The 13514-nt window shown below is 53.5% G+C and overlaps 4 protein-coding genes across 4 annotated transcripts; 3 read left to right on the top strand and 1 right to left on the bottom strand.

Moving 5' to 3' along the window:
- Window positions 1–965: 965 nt before the first annotated feature.
- NUP85 (Nucleoporin NUP85) lies at window positions 966–4325 on the top strand (the record flags this gene model as incomplete). The annotated part of the gene is made up of 2 exons (XM_014690100.1): window positions 966–3371; window positions 3429–4325. The coding sequence occupies 2 exons, from the start codon at window positions 966–968 to the stop codon at window positions 4323–4325; spliced, it is 3303 nt and encodes a 1100-aa protein (XP_014545586.1).
- A 283-nt stretch (window positions 4326–4608) lies between these two features.
- Window positions 4609–7135, top strand: G6M90_00g075090 (uncharacterized protein; the record flags this gene model as incomplete). Its single annotated transcript, XM_014690101.1, has 2 exons — window positions 4609–4653; window positions 4724–7135. 2 exons carry the CDS (start codon window positions 4609–4611, stop codon window positions 7133–7135), a joined length of 2457 nt encoding a protein of 818 aa, XP_014545587.1.
- A 319-nt stretch (window positions 7136–7454) lies between these two features.
- Window positions 7455–8669, bottom strand: G6M90_00g075080 (uncharacterized protein; the record flags this gene model as incomplete). The annotated part of the gene is made up of 1 exon (XM_014690102.1): window positions 7455–8669. The coding sequence occupies one exon, from the start codon at window positions 8667–8669 to the stop codon at window positions 7455–7457; it is 1215 nt and encodes a 404-aa protein (XP_014545588.1).
- A 2159-nt stretch (window positions 8670–10828) lies between these two features.
- Window positions 10829–13458, top strand: G6M90_00g075070 (uncharacterized protein; the record flags this gene model as incomplete). The annotated part of the gene is made up of 7 exons (XM_066131039.1): window positions 10829–10951; window positions 11009–11146; window positions 11204–11314; window positions 11372–11518; window positions 11569–11942; window positions 11997–12291; window positions 12343–13458. The coding sequence occupies 7 exons, from the start codon at window positions 10829–10831 to the stop codon at window positions 13456–13458; spliced, it is 2304 nt and encodes a 767-aa protein (XP_065987123.1).
- Window positions 13459–13514: the final 56 nt, after the last annotated feature.

Raw genomic sequence — 13514 nt, 5'->3', positions numbered from 1 at the left:
CACTTTGATGCTGGTGCCAAGTCAAGGTAAGAGTCAATCGGCCAGCACAAGACACGCTGGTCGTTCTAAACCCCGTTCCGGGCACCCATGGAGCACACAATCACTAAGTCCGTGTCCCCATCTCCGTTGACGGACGCATTGAAAATGAATGAAAGAAGTTCCATCACACCGTAGGCGCGCGACCTGTGTCTGGAATAGAGAGTCCCTCTGCAGGGTTCATGGTCGGTGGCGTCGACCTGACATTCCGGACCCCGAGCATATCCCGACGCGGCTCTCTAACCAAGATCCGTGCCAGCCCCTAGAACGTGCCAGAGATGGAAAGGCCCGGACATTAGCTCATGTTTACTCTTTTTTCTTTCTTTATTGCGCATTTTGTCTTGGGCCACTGCAGGCAAGGCAATTGTACACGTCGGGGAGCGCGCTGTGCCAAGGTGGCTGCCAACTGTGCCAAGTTCACTACCAGGTATAAGTACTTAGTAGGTAGGTTACTTGCTGAACATCCAGCTCGAGGGGTTGCATGCCATTGCATAAATTCATGGATTCATGTTTTGGAACTGAAAATGTCCAAGCTATGAAGGAAAATGAGATTTTCATTTATTATTATTTTTTTAAAAAAATTATACTTGGGGTAAAGTATATTTCGAAATTGGCATTGCGACATACAGAGTACTTGGTGGGGCATCACCACGGCCTTGTTGCTATGGCTCTGTTGATCCGCCCGGCTAAATTCCGGTCCCGATTGAGAGGCAATCGAGCTCCAAAAAATATACGAGAACGCGTTTGGGCAGCTCTTCATCAACACTTGGCGCAAAGCGGCAACTACTTCACTTAAAAGACACCACGATATATGCTCGCCTATCTCTGAATACTGAGAGCGTGGGGCTTATCCCGTCCACCGCCGCATTTGACTCGACTCTGGGGACGTGGACTCGACGGCAAGGTCGTCCGCAACATTTACCGTCGCAATGGCGCATCGATTCATGGTTCCCGACTCGAGCCCTGCGCCATCCACCCCGGACAAGAAATCAAGGAATGGAATGACCTTCTCGTTTTTGGGCGCTATGCCCTCGACGACACCAGCTGGACCGCCCCCATCATCACAAGCCTCCTTCACTCCGGCGGGAGCTCCTTCAGAATCTTACCTTGGGAGCTCCATCTTGCGAGAAGTAAGCACCAACGGTAGACCTTTCGGCTTCGCTGGTACTCAATCACAGAATGCCCCGGGGAGAAATCTGTTTGGTCGCCCTGAGCCCTCTAATGCGCCACTCGGCCACTCCATCAAAGGAGGTCACCGCCAGCCCTCCAGCCTGAGCAGGCAATTTAGCATTAGCGATGAAGAAGCAGAAGCCGAAGCCGAAGACGCTGAAGGGGGGAACGTACTCCCACCACATAGCTTGTTCCGTAAATCCAGTACCCTGCCCCACCGAGACGGCGACGAGGACGACGAGGACGCAGAGGGCGACGATATCGAAGCCGAGATCGAACGATACATTAACCAAGACATGGAGGGTGATAAGGATGTTGAAGGCGAGGAGAAGGAGGAAAAGGAACATGAAACTTCTGAGGAGGGCTCTGATGAAGGGGACTTGTTTCTGAACATGCGACACAATGACCGGCCCTACGGACAACCCATCATCGGCGAAGGTGACGACTTGATGATGCTGAATACTCCGGCTGCAGCAGACAGAGTTCGAAGGGAAGCTGAAGACATTTTCCGACGGTCGTCAGCACGACTCGGGGGCTCCCTGCGACGAGAATTCCAGTTTGCGACTATTGCTCGAGATATGTACACCCAACACGATGCTGCGAGAATTACAGAGTCTCCTGACTTGATTCTCAAGACAGAGGACTTGGTATGCCGACTTTACGACGAGGGCATCGGAGCGGTGGATGATGCGGAAAAAATGGACAACTCTTTAGCCAATATTTCATTTCGACTGGTCAAGCTCTGGAATGACCATGTCGAGGACCTGCCTCGACCCGAAGGGGAAGACTTTGCGACCATTGGGCCTGGAGCTGATGCTGACCCGTTTGAGAAGGCAGCGTATGTTGCTCACTTAGCTCTGCGCTTGCACCACACCAGGTTTGACAACGACTTGGAAGATGAGAAGACACCACCTCTGCCCGAAGTTCTTTTCGATTGGCAGCAAGCAAGCCACAATCTGTACCCGGACCAAATTCGCGAAATCAGCCGCTACAAGCCTGGCCCAGCTTGCCATAGCTTATACTGGCAAACGCTTCGAAACGCCCTACTCAGAGGCGATGTACGCGGGGCCTCTCAACTTTTGAAGAATGCTGGGTGGGAGAACGTTCGAAGGGGACCAAGAGGCGATAATGCATACACGGGCAAAGCACTGGAAAATGTTCGCCGATTCGCGGAAGCGACCTGTGACATGCTGGAGAAGTGTCCAGCTATGGCGGGCGACTGGGACATTTGGAACAGCAGCTGGACTCTGTTTCGTGTCCAGGCTCGTGGGTCTCTGGATAGGCTGAAACTATTTGCCGAGGGCCGCGATACGCAATTCTCAGGGTCCCTGGATGACAGCTACTCCCCTGAGCCACAGTCTATGTCAACGATGGCCCGAAAGGCATCCAGTCAAATACCTTGGGATGTGTATGAAAACCTACAAATCGTGTACGGCATTGTTCTTGGAAACCACGAGTCTATTTTGGAGACAGCCCAGGACTGGTGCGAGGCAACAATTGGGCTGTTTGGATGGTGGGATGATGGAAGCCAGCGTCATAAAAACCTGAGGCTGTCTCATGCTCGAGGTTTCCGAGCGTCTTCTGGATCGCAGTTGGGGGCCTCATCGGACTATTTCGAGCGACTGGGTTCCGCATTCCGCCTTGTTCTTCAATCGGACATGAGCCCCAATCCTGTGAATGCCGTTGAAGTCGCCATTGCCTCCTGCTTTGAAGGCAACGTGAATGGCGTCATCGGGCTTCTAAGGATCTGGTCGCTTCCCGTAGCATCATCTGTAGCTGAGATCGCTTCACTGGGCGAGTGGCTACCTCCTACAGAGACTGCCAAGCCGTTGCCAATAGATACCTTGGATATGGATGACCTTGCTTTACTCGGTCTGGTGCCACCCTCAACTGACGAGCTGGAAGGGATCAAAGACACCACCCTTGTTTTGTACGCGCGGGAATTGGCCGGAATCGAGCGTCTTTCGGCGCACAAAGATGGATGGGAAATGGCCATCCAAGTCCTGGGTAGAATGGACCAGCCGCAGAAGTCGGAGGAAACTGTTGGGGAGCTCCTCCGAGATTTGCTTGCGACACTGGACGAGAATTCCAGCAGAACTGTCGACCGAATGTGGAGGATACTCAATGATCTTGGCATGATAACTTATGCCGAAGAGACGGCAGAGGTTGGTTTACTAATTTGCCCAACGTGAGAAGTACTGTAGCTGATTTTGATGACGCAGACGTTTGCCGACATCTTATCTAGGGAGTCCCATAGATACGGCGAGGTACTTTGGTATTATGCCGTGTCACATCGACCAGACAGGGTGCGAGAAGTCTTGAACCTTCTCATAGCATATTCACTAGTTCAATCGACGGCGTTCCCGGCTAAACATGAGTTAGACGAAGACCTTAGCAATTTGCTTTGCAAGAGAACAGAAACCCTGGAAGCCAAAGCGAAGCAAGATTTGGAGGCTGCACAGCTGCTGGGCCGCATGCTCAGCGGCTATGCTACGCTGCGCAAGTTTTACGAGATTCGTGATGAGCAGAAGCTGGAGGAGATTTCAAGTACAAAAGCGAAAGCACTCAAGAAACAGGCAGCGATGGCTTTGATGGCTGTTATTTCCAGCGCAGATGATAATATTCGAGGAGGACTATACGACGAGTCGCGCGATGCAGTGGTCAGCGAGGACTTTTTGCTAGCCCTGCTCGGCGAGGCTACCGTCTTCATCAACCAGACGCCCTCAGTCATTTCTCTTGATCAGATTGATGTTCTTCTCAAGGCGGTCGAGGACGTGCAAGCTGTGGGATCGCGGGTCTACGACTCTTGCGACTCCTTCTTTGGCTTGGTCCTTTCGTCAGGGCAGGGTCTGAAGGGATCTACACCAGCGGATCTCATGGAGAAGTCGACGGCATCGTTGAGCGGAAGCAGTTATGTCATGAGCGGGAGCTCAATGCTTGTCAGCCACATGCACAAGTCAACCATGTCTGGCGGCAAGACTACTCGAGGCTGGGACTGGAGGAAGGGATGGCATGTGTCCAGCAAGGGCAAGGATGTGCTCCGGAAACTGCGACTAGGGCTGTCGAAGGACCTTGCAGCGTTGTGGCTGGAAGATGCTGACGGGGTTGCTGTATATTGATGATAACGGGGAGCAATATTGTATAATAATATAGTGCGTTTGTATGTACGGCGTATACAACGGATGGGAAGGCATCGGACTATCGGCGCCGGGATGTGATTGCGTGATCCACAGGACCGGACCGAAACGCGCAAGAGTTGAGTGACTCAAGCCTGGACCAATCCAACAGCGTCAATTAAAAATTTGGACCCCACATCCAGGCTCGGAGGACCCCAAGATCCAGTCATCCTCGTCTCGAATAAACAGACCGTCTTGCACAGACAAGACTGTCGTCGTGAACACAATGGCCCCAATTGAACTGGCCAGTCGCTCAGGAGGCGCCATGACGGTACGAGCACACTCGCGACTTTGCTCGATTTCCCAAAATTCCAACCAATGCTAATTTTCTGTCCCTGCAGAGTCTCCTGCGAGGCGCAGTGCGCAGCTCCGGCTCCGGAGCACACGCATCGTCACCGGCATCACCAGCGCTGTCCGGCCTGCTCACCCAACGCCGGCGCTTTTCAAGCGTCAAATCACTGCCGCCAACCTACGAGAAGCTCTTCACCAAGTACACCGACGTGCGCAGGGTCCTGGGCTCGCAGCGCCTGACGCTGGCCGAAAAGATCCTCTACAGCCACCTCGACAACGTGGAGGAGTCGCTGCTCACAAACACCTCCAACGGGCGCCATGTCCGCGGCACGGCCAACCTGCGTCTCAAGCCGGACCGCGTCAACATGCAGGATGCGTCTGCGCAAATGGCACTGCTGCAGTTCATGTCGTGCAATCTCGAGCGGCCCGCCATCCCGGCCAGCATCCACTGCGACCACTTGATCGTGGGTTCCAAGGGCGCCGGCGATGACCTCGAGGCCGGCATTGCTGCCAACAAGGAGGTATTTGACTTTCTGGAGAGCGCGGCCAAGAAGTACGGCATGGACTTTTGGCCGCCCGGAGCCGGCATCATTCACCAGACCGTCCTGGAGAACTACGCCTTGCCCGGGCTGATGATGCTGGGGACCGACAGCCATTCGCCCAATGCGGGCGGCTTGTGTACCGTGACGATTGGCGTGGGCGGCGCCGATGCCGTCGAGGCCTTGGTGGGCGCGCCGTGGGAGCTCAAGGCCCCCAGGATCCTGGGCGTCGAGCTGACCGGCAAGCTGGGCGATTGGGCGTCGCCAAAGGATGTTATTTTGAGACTGGCCGGCGAGCTGACCGTTCGCGGCGGGACGGGCTACATCATCGAGTACTTTGGCGACGGTGTTGAGACGTTGAGCCTTACGGGCCAGTCGACCATCTGCAACATGGGAGCCGAGGTTGGCGCCACGACCTCAATCTTCCCGTATACGCAGGCCTCTGCTCGTTATCTCCAGGCGACCCGTCGTGCTCGGGCCGTCGACAATGTCAATGCTCTCCAGAGCTTCCCCGATGCGGGAGCCCCCGAAGACGCTCGCTTCCAGTTCAAGGCCGACGCTGGTGCCGAGTACGACCAGGTCATCAAGATCGACCTCTCCGAGCTGGAGCCTCACATCAACGGGCCCTTCACGCCCGATCTCGCCACCCCGCTGAGCAAGTTCAAGGACGTCGTCAAGGACCAGCAGTGGCCGGAGAAGCTGTCCGCCGGCCTGATTGGCAGCTGCACCAACAGCTCCTACGAGGACATGACCCGTGTAGAGAGCTTGCTCAAGGAGGCTGCCGAGGCTGGTCTCAAGCCCGCCGCCGACTTCTACATCACCCCCGGCAGCGAGCAGATTCGAGCCACCCTCGAGCGCGACGGAACGCTCGACACCTTTGAGGGAGCGGGCGGCATCTTGCTGTCCAACGCCTGCGGCCCCTGCATCGGCCAGTGGAAGCGGCAGGACGGCGTCGAAAAGGGCACCTCCAACGCCATTCTGTCCTCGTACAACCGCAACTTCCGCGGCCGCAACGACGGAAACCCCGAGACCATGAACTTCCTGGCCTCGCCCGAAATCGTCACCGCCATGGCCTTTGCCGGCTCAACCACCTTCAACCCCGTCACCGACACCCTCGAAACCCCGTCCGGCAGGCCCTTCAAATTCTCCCCGCCCCACGGCCTCGAGGGTCCCCAGACGCCCTTCGAATCCGGCGTCCCCTCCCTCGGCGTGCTCTCCCAAGACGCCGACCCGTCCGTGCAAATCGCCATCTCCCCGTCCTCCGACCGCCTTGCCTTCCTCGAGCCCTTCGCCCCCTTTCCGCGGTCCGACCTCGCCGGACTCAAGGTCCTCGTCAAGGTAACCGGCAAGTGCACCACCGACACCATCTCCGCCGCCGGCCCCTGGCTCAAATACAAGGGCCACCTGCCCAACATCTCCACCAACACGCTCAACACGGCCGTCAACGCTGAAACCGGCGAGGTCAACGCCGCCTACGATCTCGACGGCTCCAAGCACACCATCCCCGAGCTGGCGGAGCTCTGGAAGACCCGCGGGCAGGAATGGCTCGTCGTGGCCGAGCACAACTACGGCGAGGGGTCGGCGCGAGAGCACGCCGCCTTGCAGCCGCGCTATCTCGGCGCCAGGGTCGTCCTGACAAAGAGCTTTGCCAGAATTCACGAGACCAACCTGAAGAAGCAGGGCGTCGTTCCGCTGACGTTTGCCAACGAGGCCGACTACGACAAGATTGCGGCGGGGGACGAGGTTGCCACCATTGGGTTGTATGACATGTTGCAGAATGAGGGCAAGGGCGATGTGCAGCTCAAGGTGAAGAAGAGCAGCGGCGAGGAAATTTTAATCCCGACCAATCATGCGGTTACCAAGGATCAGGCCGGGTTCATTTTGGCTGGTAGTGCATTGAACTTGCTCTCAAAGGGAATTTAAACAGGACCATGGCCAAAGGCCGAGCGTGGCCGTCCCTTGTTGAGTCGTCTGCTGTATTTTATTCCTTTTTCTTGGCGATGTTGTTGGCGTTTGGTATATCCAAAAAAGATAGAAAGTTCCAATTGATTGAGTCACCTTGACCGCCGTCTTGTACTGTGATATCCGTGTATATTCATTATTTTTACTGGAGTCGCTGTTTATCTACTCTAACGCCAAGTCACCGCATGGTATTCATCAAAAAGTGATCGTATCTCAAATGGGTATATGCCAAACGCCATCAAAGCCAAAACCACTAATACCTTTTAACTCCGTTCATCATTCATACTGGAGCTTGATCACTACCTTCCGTTCCCGGGTCCGGAATCCCTCCCTGCGATAGGATCATGTAGTACTCATTCGCTTCCTGCTCGCATCTTTTAGATTCGCGGAGCCGCATGCCTCGTAAGTTTTGTTGCTGTCTGAACCATTCGCAGGCTTTTAGCCAGTCCGGATTCTGCCGTACCTTTTCGGGGAGTTTTGACTCAGGCACATCCCCAAAATCCAGAGGCCTCCTATAGGCTCCTGGCTCTGGATCAGCGCGTTCTGGCATCTGGTCACAGGTTACGTCTTGCGTTTTAGAAGATCTGATCTGCTTCCTCTGCAACCATCGCAGACGTGCAGAAACTTTACCGAACCAGAACTTGCGACCGCCGCGTGACTGAATCTCGAGGGCTTTTTTTTCGTGCCACACTTCAGACCTGTTGTGCATTCCATGGATAGCTGGGTTTGCATAGATGTAAGTCGTCTGACTTAAGGAGGGCTTGTTTTCTATACGCGGACCGATCACTACTCCAGCAGGGGGAGGTGCCGCATCAGGTTGCTGATATAAAGCTGTGTCAAACGCAGATGAGTTAAATTGTACTGATTTGACTTTCATCTGAACGGCGATTTCTGCAGGTGTGGTGATGTTGTCCTGAAGAGGAACTTGCGAGGCAGGCCGAATGGTGTCTTTAACGACTCCTTGGATTACACTTGTACTAGCAGTGGAAGCAGAAGAGGTAACTGCGACTTGTTGAACACCATTTAGGGGATCTGGAGGCCTGTCATCGCGCTTTCGTTTCTGCCCTGGAGTGCGGGGAGTATCATGAGTCACTATTTGACATATATGATTCGTGGATGGCAAGTCAGACGATGCGTCTGATATGGATAGCGACGGTGGGTTGACTTTGTTATTTGCGCCAAGGCGGTTAGCTCTGGCAACCTGCACCGGCTCGGCTTTTTGGACGGGAGCAAGATTTGCTCCGTTGGTAGCTGCTGAAGGTTCCGAATCAAGGCTTGGGCCATCTTGTGTCAAGTCGATATATACCTGACCATAATATGAGCTGTTCCCCTTCCGGCTGGAACTTATTGGCGGCGGCTGAGATCTGGGAATAGTTGGCGTTGGTGAATAGGATGCCTTGACTGGCACAGTCTCTATTGGTATCCTGCCTATCGATTTCGGCTGTTCCATGATTGGTGCGCTGAAGGTGAACTCGTACAAGTTGTCATTGGGCATGCGAACCCTACCCAGTGGCGGAGGATCTAGCGCACGCCGTGTGCGGGCCGAGATCGTAGAGACCTGCCCTGCTGGCTCAGATGCATGTTGATATGAACTCTGAATACCATCTGGACACCATGGTTGCCTGCTCTGGAACGAATTTCGTGAAACTTGCGTGTGAATGGACAAGTCTGTCCTTGTACTAGCATGATGTGTGCGGGCACGAGAGGCGTATGGAACAAAATGCGGAGGCTTAGACGCGGCCGCTGTTGCTGACTCAGTGGGCACGACAGGCGCGACACGCGTAGAAGATGAGTTGGATAAAGTATGTTGGACTGGTGGAAGGGGTGAGAAATTAGTCGCTGTAGTAGAGCCCGGGAGAGACCTTGGTGTTCTCTTGGCCGTGTACTTGTGTGGTCCAGTATTCTTCGCGAATTCCCCCCCGGAAGTATTTACAGTCACGCTACTTTGAGAGCAAGCTGACGATGTTGCTTTTCCTTCAGGGTTTAGACTGCTCATAATGTTCGCTCATGTCAAGGTATCGTGAAAGCTTCGCAGAAGGGGAGAGCCGTATAGCCCACATCTGTGCAACTGAACTTGACGCGTCCCCCGAAGCGCCGGAGAGGAATTCACCGGTGACGAAACATTAGTGATGAAAAACTGATGAGCTCGAAGGATGAGAAATCCTGTTTGAGAATGTACTATGCACGGATGTGTTAGAAATAGTTATTCGTCCATGCACTCGATACCAGAAAGGGAAACAAAATAGGACAGCGTCAGATCTTTTCAGTTATTCATTTTGGACTTCAGCCAAGGAACAGCAGCGGTTATGAGTTGACTCTTGCAGAATTGGGACAAGGTAATGCATCCTGTTGATCGCGGCCTTTGGTCTTTGATCCGTGGAATACGAGAATCAAAACTCCAGTTTGCGACGCGTGATGTACGTCGGGTGTGCTGCCGCGAACCTCTGTAAGGAAACGTTCCCAATGGGATTATCAACAGCACGCAGACGCCAGCTAAGTCCAACTCCCATCTAGCGTAACGTAGTCTGGGGTGGCTTGCTGTATGAATTGAAAGAGACTCAAAACACAGAAGGTTCCGCTCGGTCAGACCTTTTACCACATGGCATCACTCGCTGCAAGAGTTGGTGGGAGATTGTTGAACAGAAGCAAGCAAACTGGACTCACCAGATTTTGCAGAGAACCCCCGTGTTAGTGACGAGAAAACTCAAACAAGGTCCCGGGCCCTTCGTAGGGTGCAGCTGTGGTGAAGCAAAATAAGCGGCTGTGGGACAACAAGGCAAACGAGGTGACACGCGAGCCTCAAGCTGCGAGGTTGAGTCTCCTACTGGCTGTGAGGCAGCCCATACAATTGCCGAGTGAGTAGGAAACATGGGCAGGATTAAGCTGATGCGAAAGATGCCGCATCGAGACCAAACGCGGCCGAGGGGAAGGCGAGCGGAAAGAGTGGCTGAATGCCGAGTATTTGAAGTTGGTGAAGGAAAGGAAGCCAGGTTGAGTTTCCGGCTGTCATAGTCGCTGGCGCTTAGCGGGGCGGGATGCACATCCGGAGGAAAGTGGGCCGTTTGTGCCTAGTCGCTGACTGGCTCGACTGGCACAATATCACAAAGACTATGCATTTACTTAGTATGTACAGAGTACGGGTGTACCCAGGGACTTGGTGCCATCTTTCCATGTGTCTGGATGAAAAATAAAAACAAAAACAAAAATAAAAGCCATGCAAGTGCCTAAGCACCTGCAACATGAATGGCATATTATCGAAAACGATAGTCTCCAGTGCCTTCGGCCCCGGTGATGCTGACATATTGTTGCGCATAGAATGACATGGAGAAGGTAGGAACGACTCAAGGACTAGGCACAGGCGGGGCCCGAGATTGAAAGCGAGGGGCCACCAGCCGGAGGGGCCACGCGAGCCTTGGCAAGCTGGCTTTCATCCACCACGCGCAACCCTTTAGCCATTGAAGCTTCGTGGCTGCTTACATGTAGGCCTGCCTTGCATTCTTCTACCTGTTGGCTTTGCGCGCCGCTGAGCCTGTGCAAGCTTTGTGCATTTCAGAAGCCACCGATACCTTCATCTTTGCACATCTTCATTGGTACCGATTCGAGCGACTGATTCACTCCTGTTGACTGGCTACCTAGCAGGCATCTTGCCTGGTCATGGACTTTCTAAAGAATGCCGTGGCATCTGCCATTGCCACGGGGCCTCCGTTTCCATACAGCTTCGGAGATAAAGTCGACATTGACGAGTCCGTTTTTACTCTGTACAATGGAACGAAGAGGGTTCGGAATCACGCTGCCCGGCCTGCGATTGCATCACATGCTAACCCTCTGGTTTAGGAAGACGGGTCAAACTGCAGCATCTTCTCCTTTGATACCACAGCCAATAGAGGCCGCCTCCCTCTGGCTAGAAATGCGCTGAAGAAACTACGGACGATGCGACACCCCGGAGTTATAAAGGTGTTGGATACCGTCGAGGTATACAATGCCAATTCGCCATCTCGAACGTGAACCCTTTTGCTGAACCCAGACCAGACCGAAACCTACATATATATTGCCACTGAGCGGGTCGTTCCTCTTCGATGGCATGTGCGCCGAAAGAGTCTCGCCCCCGAAACAATTAAATGGGGCTTGCATAGTGTTGCGGTGCGAAAGATGTGTACCGAGGAAGAAGAGCATTCTTACTTGCTAACGACTCCTTAGAGAACCATCAAGTTTATTAATGCCGACGCGTCGTCGATCCACGGAAACCTCAAAGTGGGATCTGTATATACGTCGGAAAGCGGGGAGTGGAAGCTGGGCGGGTTTGAAGTTTTGAGTAGCGTCAAAGACGATGAATCTGTCATCTATGTGAGCATGAGCAGTCAGCCGCCAATGCCAGTTGCTGACCATTCCTGTAGACATATGGAAGCTTAGTACCCGATTCAGCTCGCTATGCGCCGCCAGAGTTGGCTCAAGGTGGATGGGATGTCATCAAGAAGAACCCACACTCAGCGGTGGACTCCTTCAACTTTGGAGTACTGATATTCGAAACATTTAACAATGAGTACAATGGAAGCGGCCAAGCTGGCCAAACGAAGAATATCCCTCCAACGATGCAGTCAAGTTACAAGAGACTCTGCAATGCTAATCCCAAGGCTCGTATTGCCGTATCTGCCTTTCTCGAACAAGGCAACAGGACGGGGTCGTTCTTTGACAGCCCCTTGATCAAGTTAACGGACGGTATCGACAACCTCGGAATGAAATCTCCCAGCGAGAGAGAGGAATTTTTGAGGTAATTCTACATTGCAAGATATACTCTCATGTCCCGAGACTAATAACATGGCAGCGATTTAGACCAACTCACTGACGATTTCCCCGAAGAGTTCTTCAAAATGAAGGTCCTACCTGAGTTGATCAAGTCGGTTGAATTTGGTGGCGGCGGCCCCAAGGCTCTCGGTGTCATTCTGAAAATCGCTGCCAACATGTCCAACGACGACTTTGAAACTAGGATAACACCATTTATTATCAGGATGTTTGCAAACCCAGATCGAGCTATTCGAGTGTATCTATTGGACAATCTACCGTTGATAATCGACCGACTACCTCAAAAGATTGTCAACGACAAGCTATTTCCTCATATAGTTGGTAACCCCTGGCACCAATTGAGATAACCCTAGCTGACACTTACGTAGGTCACGGGATTCACAGATGTTCAACCAGTCGTTCGAGAGCAGACGCTGAAGTCGGTTCTCCTTCTCATCAACAAGTTGTCTGATAGGACTATAAATGGTGACCTACTCAAGCACCTGGCGAAAACTGCAAACGACGAGCAGCCTGGTATCCGAACAAACACCACTATCTGCTTAGGAAAAATTGCTAAATATCTTGGAACGTCTTCCCGCTCCAAAGTTCTCATCGCTGCATTTACACGGTCTTTGAGGGACCCATTCGTCCATGCCCGAAATGCTGCTCTTATGTCACTTGCCGCCACTGCAGAGCACTTCACCGAAGAGGACTGCGCCGCCCGCATTCTCCCCTTAGTCTGCCCATTGATGATTGATAAGGAGCGAATGATTCGAGACCAGGCAAATCGCACCATTGACTCGTATCTTCAGAAGGTTCGCAAAGCTGCTTCGGCTATGCCTGACACAGCTCTCCCCCCTCCGAAGGCGGGAGAAACCCAGCCTGCAAGAATGGGGACGCCGCAGCAGAGCGGTTCTGCTGGCTGGACGGGCTGGGCAATATCCTCGTTCACTAATAAGCTTTCGACTGCAGCGGGCGATATGCAGACGACAAACGGCGGCTCGGGAGTCAACTCACCAAAACCGACCCCGTCACCTGGCCCTGAAACCAGACGATTGCCAAGTACCTCTGCATCTACTCGACATAAACAAGCTATCAGCCCGCCGCCAACCCAGACATCTGGGACAACATCACCGAGCGCCAGCGCAATGGCAGATGCCTTCTGGCAGGATGACGGATTTGATGACGCAGGTGATGCGTGGGGGGAAATGGGAGATGATGATGAGGTTATACCATCATCGACTACGAGCAAGGCCCCTGAAAAGACTGTGCCGTTTGATGATGGAGAAGAACCAGATTTTGCTGGGTGGCTAGCAGCCCAAGCACAGAAGAAGAAGCCTGGATCAGCCAAACCACTGCCCAAAGGCCTATCCAAGTCGACGGCGACGAAGAAACCAGCAGCCAAACCAGCCGCAAAGACTGCTGCTAAAGTACCGGCGGCCAAGAAGATTGATATGAAGCCGAAAGAGACCGATGACGATGATGGATGGGGGGATGGGTGGTAAATTCCACGTTGCTACCTGCGCAGACTATAGCGATGGCCAGTGTGGCAGGGAGAGGT

Source organism: Metarhizium brunneum, chromosome 4 (assembly GCF_013426205.1).
Source record: "Metarhizium brunneum chromosome 4, complete sequence".
Lineage (NCBI taxonomy): Eukaryota > Fungi > Ascomycota > Sordariomycetes > Hypocreales > Clavicipitaceae > Metarhizium > Metarhizium brunneum.
Note: the sequence above shows the minus strand (reverse complement) of the source record. Positions and strands in the feature narration are given on the sequence as shown.